General features: G+C 48.5%; 1 protein-coding gene across 1 annotated transcript in view; it reads right to left on the bottom strand.

The window, feature by feature from the left end:
- ADGRA2 (adhesion G protein-coupled receptor A2) overlaps nt 1-22,251 on the bottom strand; it is a 258,205-nt gene that overhangs the window by 21,043 nt on the left and 214,911 nt on the right. Inside the window, exons 8-11 of the mRNA XM_040342182.1 lie at nt 15,196-15,360; nt 6,215-6,407; nt 4,088-4,237; nt 227-388 (exon numbers count right to left, since the gene is read on the bottom strand). Of these exons, the coding sequence (XP_040198116.1) occupies nt 227-388; nt 4,088-4,237; nt 6,215-6,407; nt 15,196-15,360 (670 nt within the window). The remainder of the gene's footprint in view (nt 1-226; nt 389-4,087; nt 4,238-6,214; nt 6,408-15,195; nt 15,361-22,251) is intronic.

Below are 22,251 nucleotides of genomic sequence, written 5' to 3'. Positions count from 1 at the left end.
AAAATATGTAGAAGAATACGTATCGGCCTAAACTGGGTAAAAACAATTTTTTATATATATTTTTTTGGGGGATATTTATTATAGCAAAAAGTAAAACATATTGCATTATTTTACAGCGCCAATAAATGTTATCCCAACCCGTAATCCAAACTCGTCATCCATGGATTAGGGATCACGAAACAAACTAGACACAGAAAACATTGGAGAAAAGAGCGCCGCCGCCTACCACAGAGAGGTCCTGAGAGCTGCTGCTGACTGTCAGGTTGGCGATCTTCTCCAAGGTCTGGACCATGCGGCTGCAGGCTTTATCTTCCACCTGGGCCATCCATAAGATGTGGTCGTCCACCAGCATCATGTTACTGGCCATCTCCAGCATCACATCAGCCAGCTGAAAGAGAACCAACAATATCCTCACCTTATTATTTCGCAAACCTTGGGCTCTGATCTGTCACCAGAGGATCACAATCAGGGCCGGTGCTACCACTAGGCAAACTAGGCAGCTGCCCAGGGCGCCCAGCCACTGGTGTTCCTACTCTATATTCTCTGCAGCAAGCAGCTAAGTCTCAGCATCAGCAGGCAGCCGCGTGTGTCTGTGTCCCGACTCCCGAATGAATGGAAGCAAGCAAACAATCATTAATGGGCACTGGTGAGGCTGCATTGATGGGCACTGGTGAGGCTGCATTTATGGGCGCTGGTGAGGCTGCATTTATGGGTGCTGGTGAGGCTGCATTGATGGGCACTGGTGAGGCTGCATTTGATGGGCGCTGGTAAAGCTGCATTAATGGGCGGCTGGTGAGGCTGCATTTATGGGCACTGGTGAGGCTGCATTTGATGGGCGCTGGTGAGGCTGCATTTATGGGCGGCTGATGAGGCTGCATTTATGGGCGGCTGATGAGGCTGCATTTGATGGGCGGCTGGTGAGGCTGCATTTGATGGGCGGCTGGTGAGGCTGCATTTGATGGGCGGCTGGTGAGGCTGCATTTATGGGCGCTGGTGAGGCTGCATTTATGGGCGCTTGTGAGGCTGCATTTATGGGCGGCTGTTTAGGCTGCATTTGATTGGCGCTGGTGAGGCTGCATTTGTTGGGCGCTGGTGAGGCTGCATTTGATGGGCACTGGTGAGGCTGCATTTGTTGGGCGCTGGTGAGGCTGCATTTGATGTGCGCTGGTGAGGCTGCATTTATGGGCGGCTGGTGAGGCTGCATTTATGGGCACTGGTGAGGCTGCATTTGATGGGCACTGGTGAGGCTGCATTTGATGGGCGCTGGTGAGGCTGCATTTGATGGGCGCTGGTGAGGCTGCATTTATGGGCACTGGTGAGGCTGCATTTGTTGGGCGCTGGTGAGGCTGCCGTTTGGAGCATGGGCGCCATTCACAGAACACCTCCCACTTTTATCAATGGATAAAGGACATTCTCTGATTGGACGAGGTGGAGAGGCGGGCAGTGATGTTACGGTCTCCATCTTGTCCAATCAGAGACTGCCTTGTGTTCACGGAGAGGAGGTTGTCCTGGGCACTGTGGTTTCATGTGGGGTGGGGTGGGGGGTGCTGCCAGGAGATGGGTGGCAGGGGGTAAGAATTGCTAGGATGATTTGTGTTGGGAGGGAGAATGGGAGGGGGAATTTAGGGGGGTGGATTTGTGCTAGGAGGGGGGATTTGGAGTGGGGGGGGGGGGGGGAAGTGTACTCGGAGGGGAAATTTGAGGGCTAGAGGATTTGTGCTAGGAGGTATGACTTTTTTTGGGGAGGGGCATTTGTTTTTTGAATTTTGACAAATTCGTTAATTCCGAATTTGGGGATTTTCGGATTTCCAAATTTTCGGATTTCCGAATTTCCAAATTTTTGCATTTCAGAATTTTTGAATTTCGGAAATTCGGAAATGTGAATTTGAATTTTTGGAAATTTAGAAATTTTCGAAAATCGAAAATTCTAAATTCGAAAATTTCGAAATTTCCGAATTTAAACATGCGAAAATTCGGAAATTTGAAAAAAGTTTCTGAATTTCCGAATTCAGAATTTTTGAATTTCCGAATCTCTGAATTTTCATAATTTCCGAAAAAAGCTTAAAAACGAATCAAATGAAAACCAAAATGAACAAATTTTTCGGCAGTGCACATCTCTATTAAAGACATTTGGGGCAACAACTGGTGCTGGGAGGGGGGAATTCAGCAGGGGGCGGATTTGTACTCGGAGGAGGGGGAATTCATGATTAGGGGGTAGGTATGCAGATTAGTGATCAATTTTTGGGGGAGGATTTTTGCTGACACATAATACTCAAACATCTTAAGGGGGGGGGTGCAGTTTGGCATGTCCGCCCTGGGCTCTAGATGACCTTGTCTCGGCACTGATGGCACCCCTGCCAAGTGAGCGATTCCTGTGGTCAATATGCAGCCACCTGGCACGGGACCTGGAAGACAGCGGCAATTACTGTAGTAGTGGAAGCTACTACAGCGATCCCCCCCCCTGCTTCCACATCGGTCCCTTGTGAATAGCCTATGCATACTTACATTAGTCCAGGCTGAAACAATGTAATTATGAAATACTTACCTCTCCTTCAACAGTCCGATATTACTCATGGGCAGGGCCGGAATTGCCATTGGGCTTGACTGGGCTCATGCCCATGAGCCCCGCCCAATAGGGGGCCCCAGGCCCAATCGCGGAAAACCCCCCGTTCGCGGCAATCACGGCAAACGCCTCCCGGAATTTCGCGGCAACCCTCTCCCGCAATTTCGCCGCAATTTCGTGGCAATCCCCGGTTCGCGGCAATCCCCTCCCGCAAATTCGTGGCAATCCCCTCCCGCAATTTCGCGACAATCGCGGCAATCCCACGTCCGCCGCAATTTCGGCACCCCCCGCTCAACAACTTCGATGGATGGATGTAATTCTCTGCAGCTCCCAGCCTCCCGCTCGATGCTCCAGGGGGCCCCTTCACTGCAGCTGTGTAAGGGGCCCCAAAATTACTGAAGGCGGCCCTGAGAAGAGGTAATAAGTCTGTCCAGCGGTTGCGGCCCCCGCGGATGATGCCCCCCCACCCACCCCCCTCAACAACTATGATCAGGTGGTTGGCCGGCAGATCCCCCCCTCAACAAGTATGATCGGCCGGCGCACTGCCCCCCCCGCTTAAGAACTTCGATAGGTTGGTCAACTGATCCAGCCCCCTCACCCACCCCCCTCAACAACTATGATCAGTCTGTCGGCCGGCGGATCCCCCCCTCAACAAGTATGATCGGCCGGCGCACTTCCTCCCTCCCCGCCAACAACTTCGATAGGTAAATCGACGGATCCAGCCCCCCCACCCACCCCCCTCAACAACTATGATCAGTCTGTCGGCCGGCGGATCCCCCCTCAACAAGTATGATCGGCCGGCGCACTTCCTCCCTCCCCGCCAACAACTTCGATAGGTAAATCGACGGATCCAGCCCCCCCACCCACCCCCCTCAACAACTATGATCAGTCTGTCGGCCGGCGGATCCCCCCTCAACAAGTATGATTGGCCGGTGACCTCCCCCCCTCCGCTCAACAACTTCGATAGGTCGACAGATCCAGCCCCCTCACCCACCCCCCTCAACAAGTATGATCGGCCGGCGCACTTCCTCCCACCCGCTCAACAGCTTCGATAGGTCGGTCGACGGATCCAGCCACCCCACCCACCCCCCTCAACAACCATGATCGGTCGGCGGTAACAACCCACCCCCCCCCCAGGGGGCCCTGATTATTAAGCCCAGGGGCCCCCACCACCCTAAGTCCTGCCCTGCTCGCGGCTGCCGGCATTTATAGCTGCCTAAAATGTGGCCATCTTGATTGGCCGGCACTGGATGATGTCACTCCTGCTCAGTCATTCCAGCGCACAAGATCTATGCATGCGTAGCTCGGTGTAAATTCTTGTGTTACTGCGGCTATTTTAGTGATTTTTTTTTAATAGCATATATGGAATAGTACATTTAAGCTGCCATGCATTGTTTTTTGGAGCTAATGAACTTGTTGGGCTGGTTCAACTGCACTTTTTTTATTTATTTTTTAAACTGTCAACTGCACAGGAAATGCTCAAGGTCATTTACCAATTTATAGATTGCGATAAGTTATTCTTACGTCTTTGACTTGATCAACCGAATCCACAAACTTCTCCATCATTTTAGCCACATAGATGACGTCCATCATATCCGAGAAGCTGCCCGTCTCTGCGGTGTACATTCGTAGTTGCTGAGCCATGGTCAACACATTGGACGCATTAACGGGCATCTGAAAAGACACCGTCATTGTACATCATATCTCACTTATCAATATACAATGTACAGTGCCTTGAAAAAGTATTCATACCCCTTGAAATTCCCCACATTTTCTCATGTCACAGCCAAAAACGTAAATATATTTTATTGGGATTTTATGTAATAGACCAACACAAAGTGTCACATAATTGTGAAGTGGAAGGAAAATTATAAATGGTTTTCAAAATGTTTTAAAAATAAATATGTGAAAAGTATGTGGGGGGGGGGGGGCATTTGTATTCAGCCCCCTTTACTCTGATACCCCTCGTAGCTCCTCCCCGCAAGAGTGTTGTCTCGCAAAATGGGAAGGATTCAAGCCACTGTGGTGTGCAGTACCGTGTTTGGCCTGAGGTGGGGGGGCGCCAAAGCCGAGCGGAGCCGTTCGGAAATGCTCGAAGAAATTAGCAAATACTCCATTCCCGAGCCTTTCCAAGGTTTCAGCCGAGCTGTCCCCAGGCTTTTCCGAGTGTTTCCAAGTCTCTCTGGCGACCCCCCCCCCCGCACCTCTGGCCACATGCGGTATTGCATGCAATTGAAGTCAATGCGGAACAAATTATTTTTGTTTCCATTGACTTCTATGGGGAAACTCGCTTTGATATGCGAGTGCTTTGGATTACGAGCATTCTCCTGGAACGGATTATCCTCGTAATCCGAGGTTCCACTGTACTTGGAAGTGTGGGAAGTGCTGGGCAGCTTCTAGGAATTATATAGCAGCTCGCAATGTTTTTTTTTTTCAAACAAACATTCCCATAGACACACTCCCAAACCTTGTGGACGGCCTTCCCAGATGAGTTGAAGCTGTTATAGCTGCAAAGGGGCGGGGCCAATGCAATATTGAATCCTCCGGACTAAGACTGGGATGCCTATAAAGTTCATGTGTGTGTAAAGGCAGGCGTCCCAATACTTTTGACAACATAGTGTATGTCCTGTATCACCAATAGACTCCTAAACCTTGTGGACGGCCTTCTCAGAAGAGGTGAAGCTGTTATAGCTGCAAAGGGCGGGGCCAACTCAATATTGAACCCTCCGGACTAAGACTGGGAGGCCATTAAAGTTTTATTGGGTAGATTCAGGTAGGGGCGCGCTAATTTGCGGCGGCGTAGCCTAGCGTGTTTACACTACGCCGCCTTAAGTAAGAGAGGCAAGTACATGATTCTCAAGGCACTTACCTCCTTACTTAGGGCGGCGTAGTGTAAACACGGCGGGCGTAAGGGCGCCTAATTCAAATGGGTTGGAGGGGGGCGTGTTGTATGGTAATGAGGCTTGACCTCACGTTTTTTAAGTTTTTTTGTCACTGCGCATGCGCCGGGCGACTACATTTCCCAGTGTGCATTGCGGTTGCGTACGCCGCACGGGCCTATTGATTTCGACGTGGACGTAAATCCCGATTCGCGGACGACTTACGCAAACGACGTTAAAATTTAGAATCTCGCGGCGGACAACGGCGGCCATACTTTAACATTGTTATTCCACCTCATAGGTGGAATAACTTTAGGCCTGCAAAACCCTTACGGAAACGGCGTAAATCGACTGCGGCGGCCGGGCGTACGTTCGTGAATCGGCGTATCCCCTCAGTTACATAATCTACGCCGACCGCAAAAGAAAGCGCCACCTAGCGGCCATCCGAAAAATTGCAATCTAAGATAGGACGGCGCAAGCCGTCGTATCTTAGATATGTTTAAGCGTATCTCTGTTTGAGCATACGCTTAAACATCCGTCGGCGTAGATTCTGAGTTAGGCCGGCTTATCTACTGATAAGCCGGCCTAACTCTTTGTGAATCTACCTACATGTGCGTGTAAAGGCAGGCGTCCCAATACTTTTGACAATATAGTGTAGAGGGCGGAGTTTTGGGCAGACAAACATTTCATTAGTCCAATCCTCTTCATAGGGCAGTAATCAGAGTTAAAGGACAGAAGTCGATGAGCGATAATCGTCGGATGTATTACTCACCAGTACGAAGGTGTAGAGAATCCTGGTGAGGTCATTGGTGTACAGGCAGTTGGAGTAATCGCCTTCCTCCCAGTGCCCCGACCGATCACAGCGACGGGAAGCCTTCTGACCAATGCCGTTGTTGGAGATGGTTGTGAAAGGATACTGCAGGCACGGCTGATAGGCAGAGATTCCCGCCAGAGTGCGAGGCCACCTGCGGGAAGAAGGTCCGATTATTGAAGGTACAGTCTTTGTATATACAGGAAAAGCCTAAAAACAAGTCAGGAACATCACGTAGCCACCAGAAGGGTCGTGCCTCACGAGGAAGGCGCGTTCTCTTCGGCACGTCCACCGCCAGATACTGGCGCCTAGTGGACTATTTAACCATGGGCCCCGCATGGGGTCATTGCCGGATGGTCCTTCAGCTTGTATCTGATATCGGGGCCGCCATCAGGGGGGGTACAGGCAGTACACCTGTTAGGGGCCTGGAGGTCCCCAGGGGCCCAGATGGCAACCCCCTTTTTTGTATTTCTTTTGTAAGGGGCTCGGATGGCAACCCCCACTTTTTTTTATTTTTTTTTATAAAAAACATGTTTTTGTTTATATATATATATATATATTTTTTTAAAGGGCCTAGAGGTCCCCAGGGCCCCGGATGGCTACCCCCCACTTTTTTTATATATATATATATATATTTTTTTTTTTTTATTGACTTTTTTTTGTAAAGGGCCCAGAGGTCCCCAGGGCAACCCCCCTTTTTTTTTTGCCAGCACCCAATTCGCAGCGGCAGCTCCCCCCCCCCCCCACTTTTTTTTTTATATATATATTTTTTTCTTTTTCCTTTTTATTAAAGGGCCCAGAGGTCCCCAGGGCCCCGGATGGCTACCCCCTTTTTTTTATATATATTTTTTTTTCTTTTTCCTTTTTGTAAAGGGCCCAGAGGTCCCCAGGGCACCCCCCCTTTTTTTTTGCCAGCACCCAATTTGCAGCGGCAGCACCCCCCCGCTTTTTTTTTATAATTTTTTTTTCTTTTTATATATTTTTTTTCTTTTTCCTTTTTATTAAAGGGCCCAGAGGTCCCCAGGGCCCCGGATGGCTACCCCCTTTTTTTTATATATATATTTTATTTCCTTTTTTTGTAAAGAGCCCAGAGGTCCCCAGGACAACCCCCCCCCCCCTTTTATTTTATTTTTTGCCAGCACCCAATTTGCAGCGGCAGCACCCCCCCGCTTTTTTTTTTATTATTTTTTTTTCTTTTTATATCATTTTTTTATTTTTTTATTTTTATTAAAGGGCCCAGAGGTCCCCAGGGCCCCGGGTGGCTACCCCCCCTTTTTTTTATATATATATATATTTTTTTATTTCCTTTTTTTTGTAAAGGGCCCAGAGGTCCCCAGGGCAACCCCCCCTTTTTTTTTGCCAGCACCCAATTCGCTGCGGCAGCACCCCCCCCTCGTTTTTTTTTTTCTTTTTTATATATTTTTTTTCTTTTTCCTTTTTATTAAAGGGCCCAGAGGTCCCCAGGGCCCCGGATGGCTACCCCCTTTTTTTTTATATATATATATTTTATTTCCTTTTTTTGTAAAGAGCCCAGAGGTCCCCAGGACAACCCCCCCCCCTATTTTTTTTTTTGCCAGCTCCCAATTTGCAGCGGCAGCACCCCCCCCCCGCTTTTTTTTTGTAATTTTTTTTTCTTTTTATATAATTTTTTTTTTTTTTCCTTTTTATTAAAGGGCCCAGAGGTTACCCCCCCCCTTTTTTTATATATATATATTTTTTTGTAAGGGGCCCAGAGGTCTCCAGGGCAACCCTCCTTCGCACCTAATTCGCAGTGGCAGCACCCCCCGCTTCTCAATACGTGGCACCCCCCGCTTCCAAATTCACGGCCCCCCCGCTTCTCAATACGTGGCACCCCCCGCTTCCCAATTCACGGCCCCCCCGCTTCTCAATTTAAGGCGGCAGCTCCCCCCTCCAGGGTCTCTGCTCCAGGGGGTCCATGCCTGAAGATGTGTAAGGGGCCCCATAATTCCCTGTCTGTTATCCTTGGTCCTGAATCTGCTTGACTGTTATTGACCTCCACTGCTTTTTTTAATTTTCGAATTTTCGATCTTTTTAATGTTTTCATTTTCGAAAATGAAAAAATTAGAAATTTCGAAAATTCGAGATTCAAAAATTCGAAGAATGTTCGTATTGCTGAATTTTCGAATTTCCGAAATTCCGAATTCGGAAATAGAAAAATTCGGAAATTCAAAAGTTCGGAAATACGAAAATTCGGAAATTCAAGAATTCGGAAAATACGAAAATTCGGAAACGCGAAAATTCGGAAATACGAAAATTCGGAATTAACGAATTTCTCAAAATTCGTTAAAAAACGAATTTGAAACTTAACGAATTGCACATGTCTACTGCACCCTTCCATGCCTTAGCAGTCCTTGTTCCAACTTCCAGGGGTGCCTCCAAGATGCCTGTGGGCGGGGCTCAAAGCACCCCTAGTGGGGACACTGTGGACTACACTCCTTAATGCTGGAGCCGTGGTCACGTGAAATCAACATTAAGGTGATACTCTGGACTTAGACGTGTAGAGAGCAACTTGCACAGTTAACAGTGGCCCAGATTCAGGTAGCTTTGCCCCTTTTTTACGGAGGCGCAGCGCACCGTTTTGCCGCTGCGCCTCCATAAATTTCCTGCGTTATGCGCGATTCACGGAGCAGTAGCTCCGCAAATTGCATGGGCGCTCCGGCAAAATGCCCGGCATAAGCGCGCGCAATTTAAATTATCCCGTAGGGGGGCGTGGATCATTTAAATTAGGCGCGTTCCCGCGCCGAGCGTAGTGCGCATGCTCCGTTAGGAAACTTTCCCGACGTGCATTGCGGTAAATGACGTCGCAAGGACGTCATTTGCTTCAAAGTGAACGTGAATGGCGTCCAGCGCCATTCACGATTCACTTACGCAAACAACGTAAATTTCAAATTTCGCAACGCGGGAATGACGGGTATACGTAACATTGGCTGCCCCTGCTATTAGAAGGGGCAGCCTTACGCAAAAACCGATGTACGCAAACGACGTAAACTGCGTACGCAGGGCTCGCGTAGGGTAGTGAATCGGCGTTAGTATGCAATTTGCATACTATACGCTGACCACTATCAGAACGCCACCTAGCGGCCTGCGTAAGATTGCAGCCTAAGATATGAGGGCATAAGAGCCTTATGCCAGTAATTTCTTAGGCTGCAGTCGGCGTATCGAGCTTTCTGAATCAGGAGCATTCGATACGCCGGAGCAAGTAAGCAATTGCGCTGCGTAACTATGGTTACGCAGACGCAATTGCTACCTGAATCTGGGCCAGTGACGTGACCTTCCCTGACCTCACTTTATCTTATGCCTGGCATGATTGAAGGTGGAGTTCTCCTTTAAGAGCAGCTCATAATTATACTAATAATACATTTTATTCTACATTACGGTAATCTCAGATCTCTGCGGTGGAACAGTCTGAACAAGGAACCCGGCAGCTGGTCCTTGTGGGAATATTTGCAATACATTAAAATATAAATATGTAATCCTGCCTGAGTACACAGAGCTGTTAGGATAGTTACTGCCAGCAGGGGGCCCCAGGGATACACAGAGCTTGTCCATATAAACCCCCAGGAATAATGTATATTACATGAAGGCACAGTCACTTAAAGTGGTATTAGAACCCAAAACAAAAAATATATTAAAAGTGTTTGTAAAGGTTCAGATGTTACACTTACCTGCTCTGTGTAATGGTTTTGCACAGAGCATCCCAGATCCTCCTCTTCCCAGCTGTAGATTAGCAGCCAGGCAGTACAACAGTGCGTTCACTCCCCATCAATAACCAGTAGGGGGTCGTCTTTTTAAAATGTATTGTTTGTAGAGGCTCTACCAAGAGGGGACAATGGGGAACGGGATACTCCAAAACTCTTGCACACAAGTCTGCAGAGGACACTTCTTGGCAACAGTAGCCAGTGGCGTTGCTAGGGGGTGGCTTCTAGGGCTTTAGCCCCAAATCTGGGGTCCATAGCCCCGAGTCTCTATGGTGACCAGGGCGGATGCTGAGGCAGATGGGGTGCGGTCCGCCCCAGGTGCTGAGGCAGATGGGGGGGGGGGGTCCTCCCCGGGTGCCACGCACTGGCGGGTATCAGGCTGGCATCAGGGATAGGGGATACAGAGATAAAGGAGAGTTGGGAACGCACCCAACAGGTGATGGCAGGGGCCAGCACAGAGGTGGGTAGATATGCAAGTGTGCAGGCACCAGGGTGGTTGGGGGAGGGGGGCAGAGTACATTACTGTGGAGGGGATGATGTGAAGGGGGCAGAGAACTCTACTGTGGGGTAGGGGGTACAGTACACTACTGTAGAGCGTGATGTGAAGGGGAACAGAGGACACTGCCATTCGAGGGAGGGGGCAGATGACACTACTGTATGGGGGGAGGGGGGGAAGGGGACACTACTGTGGGGGTGGTGTAAAGTGATGGAGGGTTGAGAACACTAGTGTAGAGGGAGAGGGGGTGATGTGAAAGGGGCAGAGGACACTACTGTGGGGGGGGGGCAAAGTGAAAGGGGCAGAGGACACTAGTGTGGGGGGGGGTGATGTGAAAGGGGCAGAGGATACTAGTGTGTGTGGGGGGTGATGTGAAAGGGGCAGAGGACACTAGTGTGGGGGGGGTGATGTGAAAGGAGGGGCAGAGAATACTAGTATGTAGGGGGGTGGTGTGAAGTGATGGGGGGGCAGAGGACACTAGTGTGGGGGGAGGGGGGTGAAGTGAAAGGGGCAGAGGACACTAATGTGGACGGGGCGGGGGGTGATGTGAAAGGGGCAGAGGACACTAGTGTGGGGGGGTCCTTCCCGCACTAGACCGGGCTGACCGTGAAGGTCTGGCCGCGATCGGGCTCCAGGCGGCACCCAGGAACCCTCCCGCACTTGCAGGGGCCAACCGTGAAGGTCCCTGTCCGAGAACCCTCCCACCTCACGCCTCTGCCATTCGGTTTTTTGAGCTCCCCAAGAAGCTGACCTAGAAGAGAAGGTCTCACACTACGGGGCGGAAAGGTACTAAGTTGAGTTGGTACTCGAGCAGCCAAGACGGTGACCAGCACCCCTCCATCAGCAGCCCACAATGGACGTCTTTGAACGTCGGGCCCGTGAACCGCGTAGCAGCAGGTCTGGCGGTGCCGAGAGAAGATAAAGAGGATTTGATGGAACATCTGGTGACCGCTTCTGCCTGGATATTAACTCTGCAAATCTCTCATTTCCCTCGGCACCTTCCTCCTCCATCCGACTCCCATTCCAGAGAAGGCGGGAGGAGAGGGGGGCCCCCCGGATAATTGAAGCCACATTGGCCGCACCAATCATTTATATTCCGTAAAGGAACCGACACGGCTTGCGCTGCGCGGCGTGCGGCTCTTTATTCTGCCGCCAAGCGAAAATTCCAACACCTTGAATTTTACACCCGGTGCGTTCTGCCAGGACGGGCCGAGTGAAAGGAACCTCCTCTGCAACGGCGTTTAATGGCTTACAGATGGGCCTGGGATCTGCCCGCTTTAACACCTTCAGAGCCAACGCCGTGTGCCCAGCAACAGGGAACTGCAACAGGTGTCGCCTGTGCCCCGCGCGTGCTTCCTCCCTGCTTATTGGTGGGGATGTCCCCGGGGACTAATCCACTAAACCTACACTTCTATTATTCTATTATTCTTTTTTATCTCTAGCAGTTTCACATTCCTCACACCCAGGGGCGGACTGACCATTCGGGCACTGCCCGAGGGCCCCATGCCACTAGGGTGCCCCATCAGGGACAGTATGTAAAAATCTGTGTTTTAAAAAAAAAATAATCCCAAGATTATAGCTGCCCCGCCTCTCCAGTACCCTTTCAGTGTGTGTATGTGGGCATTGATAGGTGGCACTGATATGTGGCACTGATGGGCACTAATAGGTGGCACTGATATGCAGCACTAATGGGAACTGATAGACAACACTGATGGGCACTGATAGGTGGCACTGATATGCAGCACTGTTGGGCACCGATAGACGGCACTGATGGACATTGATAGGTGGCACTGATATGCGGCACTGATGGGCACTGATAGGTGGCACTGATATGCGGCACTGATGGGCACTGATAGGTGGCACTGATAAGCGGCACTGCTGGGCACCGATAGACGGCACTGATAGGTGATACTGATATGCGGCACAGATGGGCATTAATAGGCGGCACTGATGAGCACTGATAGGTGGCATTGATATGCAGCACTGATGGGCATTGATAGGTGAAACTGATATGCAGCACTAATTGGCATTTATAAGTGGCACTGATATGCGGCACTGATGAGCACTGATAGGTGGCACTGGTATTCGGCACTGCTGGGCACCGATAGATGCCACTGATATGCGGCACGGATGGACATTAATAGGTGGCACTGATATGCATCACTGATGGGCATTAATAGGTGGCACTGATATGCGGCACTGATGGGCACTGATAGGCGGCACTGATATGCGGCACTGATGGGCACTCCAATGTGGCACTGATAGGCTGCACTGGTGGGTACTTATGGGTGTCTCTGATGGGCACTGATAAGTGGCACTGATGGGAATCACTGTAAATCACTGTAAATGAGGCACTGGCAGGCATTATTGATGGGCACTGATTGGCATCATTTTTGGGCACAGATTGGCATACCTGGTGGTCATCAGTGGTGGACATTCCTGGTGGCCATGGATGGCATCCCCGGTGGTCATGGGTGGGCATCCTTGGGGACCTTCCCCAGTCACCCTGCACAGGGAGAGAGAGCAGAGCTGTGGGAGGAGCCCAACAGGCTCCACCCACTACAGGATGCCTGCAGAAAACTACAGGAAGGGGGCGGAGACAAGACCAGTCACCCTGCACAGGGAGAGAGAGCAGAGCTGTGGGAGGGGCCCAACAGGCTCCACCCACTACAGACTGCCTGCAGAAAACGTCAGGAACCCACCGCAAAGTTAGTAATAACTATAATACACTGCGGGGGAGGGGAGGGGGAGGGGGGCGCTGTGTTTGGTTCTTACTGGAATGAAGGGTTTAGGGCATTTTTCAAGGGTCGAGGCCCCTGAAACATGTTGGCTGCCCATTGCTTTTCTTCCTGTCACCAGTTAAACAATTAAAGGGCCAGATCCACAGAGCGAGTACCGTACGCCGGCGTATCTACTGATACGCCGGCGTACTTTCAAATTTGCTGCATTGTATCTTTAGTTTGAATCCTCAAACCAAGATACGACGGCTTCTGGGTTCGATCCGACAGGCGTACGCCTTCAGATCGCAGATGAAATACTTCGGCGTCCGCTGGGTGGGGTTCGCGTCGTTTTCCGCGTTGGGTATGCAAATTAGCTATTTCCGACGATCCACGAACATACGCGCGGCCGTCGCATTCTCTTACGTCGTCTCTAGTCGGCTTTTTCCGGCGTATAGTTAAAGCTGCTTTTTTTGCGGCGTATAGATAGACTTACCATGTTTAAGTATGGCCGTCGTTCCCGCGTCGAAATTAGAATTTTTCTTTTTTTTGCGTAAGTCGTGCGTGAATCTGGATGGACGTAAATCACGTCTAAGTTTAAAAAATGACGTCCTTACAACGTCATTTCGCCCAATGCATGGCGGGAAATTTCGAAACGGAGCATGCCCAGTTAAACACGCCCCCTAATCGCCGATTTGAATTCCGCCGCCAGAAATACACTACGCCGCCGTAACTTACGGCACAAAATCTTTGAGGATTTGAAAGAATGCCAGGTAAGGTACGGCGGCGTAGCGTATCTCTGATACGCTGCGCGGGTGCAGATCTATGTGGATATGCCCCAAAGTGTCTTGGGAAGCTCAAGACTCTCATTTTGCACTTTAATTGACAATGAAAACTAGACGTGCACTGCCAAAACATGTGTTCATTTTCATTTTTTAGCTTTATTCGGGAATCGGAAATTCGCAAATACGAGAAATTCGGAATTCTTCATTTTCGATTATCGAATTTCTAAATTTTTCGAAATTTTGAAATTCTAATTTTTGAAAATCTTGAAATTCATATTGTCGAAATTTCGAATATATACGAATTTCCTAAATTTACGAATTTACGAACTTTTTAATTTCTGAAATTTTAAATTCTCACATTTACGAAATTTTTAATTTCCAAATCTCCGAAATGTCGGAAATTAGAAAATTCGGAAATTAAATTTGTCAAAATGTGTTAAAAATCGTGGGGCAGATCCACAGAGATCTGCACCCGCGCAGCGTATCAGAGATACGCTACGCCGCCGTACCTTACCTGGATTTAAATTGAATCCTGGAAGAATTTGCGCCGTAAGTTACGGCGGCGTAGTGCATCTCTGGCGGCGGAATTCAAATCGGTGATTAGGGGGCGTGTTTCATTTAAATGAAGCGCGTCTCCGTGCCGAATGAACTGCGCATGCTCCGTTTCAAAATTTCTCGCCGTGCATTGCGCTAAATGACGTCGCAACGACGTCATTTTTTTTAACTTAGACGTGAATTACGTCCATCCCGAATCACGAACGACTTACGCAAAAAATAAAAAAAAATTCAAAATAAACGCGGGAACGACGGCCATACTTAACATGGCAGGTCTAACTATACGCGACGAAATACCAGCTTTAACTATACGCCGGAAAAAGCCGTCTAGAGACGCCGTAAAAAAAAAATGCGCCGGCCGCTCGTACGTTTGTGGATTGACGGAAATAGCTAATTTCCATACCCGACGTGGAAAACGACGTGAACGCCACCCAGCGGACGGCGAAGTATTGCATCTAAGATCCGAAGGCGTACGAGGACGTATACCTGTCGGATCTAACCCAGATGCCGTCGTATCTTGGTTTGAGGATTCAAAACAACGATACGACGCGGGAAATTTGAAAGTACGCCGGCGTATCAGTAGATACGCCGGCGTACTCGCTCTGTGGATCTGCCCCCCGTATTTGGAACGAAAGGAATTGCACATGTCTAATAAAAACGGAACACCTACCTGAACTCCCCTCTGTTGTTGGTCACCCTGTCGGACGGACAGTAGGACGCCGAGGTCTCCAGGACTACCAGCTCCACCTTTTTGCTGACGTTGCCGTACTCCGTAGACACGGCGCATTCCCATTCTCCATTGGCGGACAGCAAGATGTTGGACAAGATTAAAGCGCTGGATGGGGAGGAAAGAGAAGAAAAGGTCAGAAGAGCGCCGGGGAAAATATCAATTTACTCCATAAAAAGCTGAAGTCTGAAGGTTTCAAAACATCGCTCTTAAAAAAAAGTGTTCGCAATTATTCCACGACCAGCGACCAATCCGATCGAAACCTTCAGATCGCGTCTGGTATTTTCCAGGTCAGGATCGAATTTGATGGCTGGTTGTGGAACGGACTCTGATACCCAAATAATACAAGCTTTGCGCTGCACATCCCTGTTACTAGACATGTGCAATTACCGTATATACTCGAGTATAAGCCGACCCGAATATAAGCCGAGGCGTTACGCCGCTGTAACTTTGGGCGCAAGTTCTGTATTCAGAAAGAACTTGCGCCCTTAGGTGACGTAACGTATGTGTGGCAGCGTAAGCCCGCCTAATTCAAATGGGGATGTTGGGGGCGTGCTTTATTTAAATTTTACTTGCCCCCCGCGTTTTTGACATATTTTTTGAACGGCGCATGCACCATCCGTAAAAAATATCCCAGTGTGCATTGCTCCAAATTACGCCGCAAGGACGTATTGGATTCAACGTGAACGTAAATGACGTAAAGCCGTATTCGCGAACGACTTACGCAAACAACGTAAAAATGTCAAAATTTGGCGCGGGAACGACGTCCATACTTAACATTAGCTACGCCTCATATAGCAGGGGTAACTATACGCCGAAAAAAGCCTAACGTAAAAAAAAAATGCGCTGGCGGGACGTACGTTTCTGAATTTGCGTATCTAGCTCATTTGCATATTCCTCGCGTAACTATACGGAAGCGCCACCTAGCGGCCAGCGTGAATATGCAGCCTAAGATCCGACGGTGTAAGTCACTTACACCTGGCGGATCTTAGGGAGATCTATGCGGAACCTGATTCTATGAATCAGGCGCATAGATCCGACCGACGGAACTCAGAGATACGCCGTTGTATCTTTATCTGAATCTGGCCCATTGTGTCCACTTGCATGCCTCACTGTGTCCATGCCTCACTGTGCCCATGCTTCACTGTGTCCATGCCTCACTGTGCCCATGCCTCACTGTGCCCATGCCTCACTGTGCCCATGCCTCACTGTGCCCATGCTTCACTGTGCCCATGCCTCACTGTGTCCATGCCTCACTGTGCCCATGCCTCACTGTGCCCATGCCTCACTGTGTCCATGACTAGACTGACGTTTAACATGGGAGTTTATAGAATACAGAGTGTAATATTCTGCCGCTGGTCACTCGGGATTAGTCCTAGTCATATGCTGTGCACATGGATAAGCTCAAGCTGCAGAGCTGGAAATCCATGGCATTCTCTGAGGGGAATTAGGGGCCTGGCTGGCGATCCTCAACAGAATTTAAAGAAAAAGTATTTAACCACTTAAGGACCGCCTCCTGCACATATACGTCGGCAGAATGGCACGGCTGGGCACAAGCGCGTACCTGTACGTCCTCTTTAAGTGCCCAGCCGTGGGTCACGGGCGCGGCGCCCGCGACCCAGTCTGGAGCTCCGTGACCGCGGCCGCGGGACCCGATCACCGCTGGAGTCCCGCAATCGGTCCCCGGAGCTGAAGAACGAGGAGAGCCGTGTGTAAACACACCTTCCCCGTTCTTCACTGTGGCGCCGTCATTGATCGTGTGTTCCCCGATATAGGGAAACGCGATCAATGACGTCACACGTCCAGCCCCGCCCCCCTACAGTTAGACACACAAATTAGGTCACATTTAACCCCTTCAGCGCCCCCTTGTGGTTAACTCCCAAACTGCAATTGTCATTTTCACAGTAAACAATGCATTTTTATAGCACTTTTCGCTGTGAAAATGACAATTGTCCCAAAAATGTGTAAAATTGTCCGATGTGCCCGCCATAATGTCGCGGTCACGAAAAAAAAATCGCTGATCGCCGCCATTAGTAGTAAAAAAAAAAAATTATTAATAAAAATGCAATAAAACTATCCCCTATTTTGTAAACGTTATACATTTTGCGCAAACCAATCGATAAACGCTTATTGCGATTTTTTTTACCAAAAATATGTAGAAGAATACGTATCGGCCTAAACTGAGGAAATTTTTTTTTTTATATATTTTTGGGGGATATTTATTATAGCAAAAAGGAAAAAATATTGAATTTTTTTCAAAATTGTCGCTCTATTTTTGTTTATAGCGCAAAAATTATTGTAGTATAGTAGTATAGTAGGATACCGTATAGTAGTATATGGTAGTATAATAGAAGGGTATAGTAGTATAGTAGGATATTGTAGTATAATAGAAGGGTATAGTAGCAGAAGGGTATAGTAGTATAGTAGGATACGGTGGTATAGTAGAAGGGTATAGTAGTATAGTATAAGGGTATAGTAGTATAGTAGGATACGGTGGTATAGTAGAAGGATATAGAAGTTTAGTAGGATACGGTGGTATAGTAGAAGGGTATAGTAGGTTATAGTCAAATATTGTTGTATAGTAGAAGGGTACAATAGTATAGTAGAAGGGTATAGTAGTATAGTAGGATATAGTGGTATAGTTACATAGTTACATAGTTAGTCAGGTTGAAAAAAGACACAAGTCCATCCAGTTCAACCACAAAAAATAAAAAAAACAAAATAAAAAACACAGTAAAATCCCATACACCCAACTCCATTCCCACAGTTGATCCAGAGGAAGGCAAAAAACCCCAGCAGAGCATGATCCAATTTGCTACAGCAGGGGAAATAATAGAAAGGTATAGTAGTATAGTAGGATACGGTGGTATAGTAGAAGGGTATAGTAGGATACGGTGGTATAGTAGAAGGGTATAGTAGGATACGGTGGTATAGTAGAAGGGTATAGTAGTATAGAAGGATACGGTGGTGTAGTAGAAGGGTATAGTAGTATAGAAGGATACGGTGGTATAGTAGAAGGGTATAGTAGTATAGTAGGATACGGTGGTATAGTAGAAGGGTATAGTAGTATAGTAGGATATGGTGGTATAGTAGAAGGGTATAGTAGTATAGTAGAAGGGTATAGTAGTATAGTAGGATACGGTGGTATAGTAGAAGGGTATAGTAGTATAGTAGGATACGGTGGTATAGTAGAATGGTATAGTAGTATAGTAGAAGGGTATAGTAGTATAGTAGGATACGGTGGTATAGTAGAAGGGTATAGTAGTATAGTAGGATACGGTGGTATAGTAGAAGGGTATAGTAGTATAGTAGGATACGGTGGTATAGTAGAAGGGTATAGTAGTATAGTAGGATACGGTGGTATAGTAGAAGGGTATAGTAGTATAGTAGGATACGGTGGTATAGTAGAAGGGTATAGTAGAAGGGTATAGTAGTATAGTAGGATACGGTGGTATAGTAGAAGGGTATAGTAGTATAGTAGGATACGGTGGTATAGTAGAATGGTATAGTAGTATAGTAGGATACGGTAGTATAGTAGAAGGGTATAGTAGTATAGTAGAAGGGTATAGTAGTATAGTAGGATACGGTGGTATAGTAGAAGGGTATAGTAGTATAGTAGGATACGGTAGTATAGTAGAAGGGTATAGTAGTATAGTAGGATACGGTGGTATAGTAGAAGGGTATAGTAGTATAGTAGAAGGGTATAGTAGTATAGTAGGATACGGTGGTATAGTAGAAGGGTATAGTAGTATAGTAGGATACGGTGGTATAGTAGTATAGTAGGATACAGTGGTGTAGTAGAAGGGTATAGTAGTATAGTAGTATACGGTGGTATAGTAGAAGGGTATAGTAGTATAGTAGGATACGGTAGTATAGTAGAAGGGTATAGTAGGATACGGTGGTATAGTAGAAGGGTATAGTAGTATAGTAGGATACGGTGGTATAGTAGAAGGGTATAGTAGTATAGTAGAAGGGTATAGTAGTATAGTAGGATACGGTGGTATAGTAGAAGGGTATAGTAGTATAGTAGGATACAGTGGTGTAGTAGAAGGGTATAGTAGTATAGTAGTATACGGTGGTATAGTAGAAGGGTATAGTAGTATAGTAGAAGGGTATAGTAGGATACGGTGGTATAGTAGAAGGGTATAGTAGTATAGTAGGATACGGTGGTATAGTAGAAGGGTATAGTAGTATAGTAGGATACGGTGGTATAGTAGAAGGGTATAGTAGTTGTCATGGATCTTAAGATATTAAAGTGTTTCTACTTGACATCTGTTACACAGGAGAGGGACATTCAATGCAAGGACACTGGTTATTGAAATGCTAAGTGGAACCAGCTAGAGAAATACCTTTTATTGTGTTCTGCAGGTTAAGAGCGGGTGTCGGAGACGCTCCGTCTGGCTAAAAACTATAGATTGAAGGTTAATTGAATCTAGAATGTATGTGTGAAGATGTATGTGTTTATTGTTCTAAAGGTCAGAAGCCTCCTGTCAGCTGTATTGAATTAGCATTCTATTGTCTAAAGCAATGTAACCTCTCAGAGGTAGTAATTAAGTAGACCGGGTTATTGTGTACATTGATTACCCCCTGGGGCTTCTGTCTCAATACACAAGTCTTTCTATCCAAGCTATTGGACCAATCCCTGTTGACAAATTTCAAGTCCTCATTTGCATGGTCAAGGAGGACTTGAGTGAAGACTGGATATACTTTACAATTGACCAATAGGAAAGCGGTTGTTGGGAGTGGGATGTTCCAAATTCTGTATAAAAGTGTGCTGTGTATTTGAAAATAAAGGGTCCTGTTGGAACTTACATACAGCCTGCCTGGTGTTTGTTCTTAATGGGTCCGAATGGCACATAGCTGTAATTCGGATCCCGGAACCTTGGATGACTGGACCATCAGACGTTGCAATCTGCAAGCTGACTCACTGGTAGCAGAGGAGTGTCGGGAGAGCAGGACCTGGGCGAGGAAGGATCTCGTCACATTGGTTGGCAGCGGTGGGATTTGCTCTCCAGTTACTGGGACAACTCCAAACCACCACCATGAATGACCAGCTATGCAGCCTGCAGGAGAACCATGCTAAAAGACTTGCTTGAGAGCCGTGGAGGGACCGGTGGGAAGAACAAGGCCACCCTGATCATTGCGCTAGCCGAGATGGATCAGAGGGATGGTGATGCAGGACCCCGGTCAGTTGAAGACTTGTTCCAGCAGCGAGTTCAACAGCGGTTGGCATTATATGGTGCGAACCCATCAGAGACCGCCATACAGAATACCATTAGAGACCTCCAGCGGCAGGATGAGAGAGAACGAGAGCGACAACAGAGAGAACGAGAGCGGCAACAGGAGCTGAGAATTGCAGAAATACGGCGATCGGTGACAACGCCTAAAGAAGCAGCACCAAAGGAAAGAAGAGGAGAGGTACAGATACCAGTAACCATGGAAGAGGAATTCAGCAGGAGGTTGCGAGAGAAGCAGATACAGCGCAGAGGACCAGTATCAGAGGAGGTCCTCCTTGGATGGTCTGATTCGATCCGCTGCGAACTCTGGAAAGAAGCGCTAGCCCGTGAGCAGCGACACCAGGGAAAAGCTCTCCCCTCCATCCATGTAAGGTACTGGTCACAGTATGAAGTAAGAATGCTGTTATTAGGGGAACAACCGAAGCAGGAGTTGACAGCAGAGTTAAGCAGGCTGATCCGGGCAGAGATGCGGTTGGACGAGAGCTACAGAGCCCTCCGGTGGTATGTAGTCCAAGAGTGCCCGTGGTCAGCGGATGACAGCCCCACGGAAGGCTTTGGCTATGATGGCCTGGGATTGTTGTATTGGAGGATGTCCAGGGATCCCAACTTTGGGAGCGATCGGGAGTGGCGTTGGGAGGAAATAATGGAGCACAGAGAGCGAAGACTGAATGTCCCGGAAGTGCACTGGTTACAGGAAGATTTGGAATTCCTGGCCGCTCAGGAATGGGAACTGGAAATCGCCTACAAACAGCTGCTAGACTTCGCTCAGCAGCAGGGTGAGGTTCCCTTTACATGGAACTTTGAGGAAATATCAGCTGACAGTGATGAAATCCTGGCTGAAGAATCGGCAATGTGGCAGAGTAACAGTGGGCTTTGCCAACCTGCCCCTGTAGCTATGGACCCGGAGGTCTTATGGCGGATGCAGCAAGCGCTGACTGACCTTGATGATCCGGTTTCTGCATGGGATGATTTTGAATGGAGGATTGTGCCTGTCCAGCAGTATGCCAGTGAATCGGCAGTGGAAAATCTGGAGATGGCCATTCCCAAAGCTGAAGTACTGACCGCAGGGCCGAGCTCTGCTAACCTCTGCTCAGTACCTATAGCATCTTCTGGGTTCCATGGACAGAAGATGGTGAACCTCTATCCCCAGACACCAGTTGTAGAGACAGGGGATTTGATAGACTTTTCTGCTGAGGAAGAACAACCTGGGGAGCCTCCAGCAGAAGTGCTGGCAACAGGGCGGAGTGCTAGCCATCTCTGCCCAGCACCGGGACCAACTGTGGAGTTCCAGGGAGCCGGGGCGGTTGGCCCCCCTCCCCAGCAACAAACTGAGGTGGTAAAGCTCGTACTCCCAGCTGAATCACTGGCAGCAGGACAGGATGCTACTGGCGGCTACACCCCACTACAGCTTGAGCGGATATCGGTGGATGGGACTGTGGTCTCCACTCACAGCAGCCCAGCGGAAGAGCTGGCATCAGAGCAGAGTGCCCCGGGCCTCTGCTCTCAACTAACAGAAGAGGGGGTTCCTGTGGTAGTGGATGGGACTCCGATCTCCACGGACACAACCCCAGAACATGGTGCGGCACTGAGACAGGAGGATGTCGGCTTTGCTTTGCAAGCACCGGGGGATTTTTACCTAGCATCAGTGGATGGGACTGCAGTCTCCACTGGTATACCCCAGGAATGGTGGCCAGTTGGCCCATATTCCCAACGGCATGATGAACTGAGCCCAGCCACCCTGTCTTCTCTCCAGCGGCTGAAA

This window comes from Rana temporaria, chromosome 3 (assembly GCF_905171775.1).
Source record: "Rana temporaria chromosome 3, aRanTem1.1, whole genome shotgun sequence".
Taxonomy (NCBI): domain Eukaryota; kingdom Metazoa; phylum Chordata; class Amphibia; order Anura; family Ranidae; genus Rana; species Rana temporaria.
Note: the sequence above shows the minus strand (reverse complement) of the source record. Positions and strands in the feature narration are given on the sequence as shown.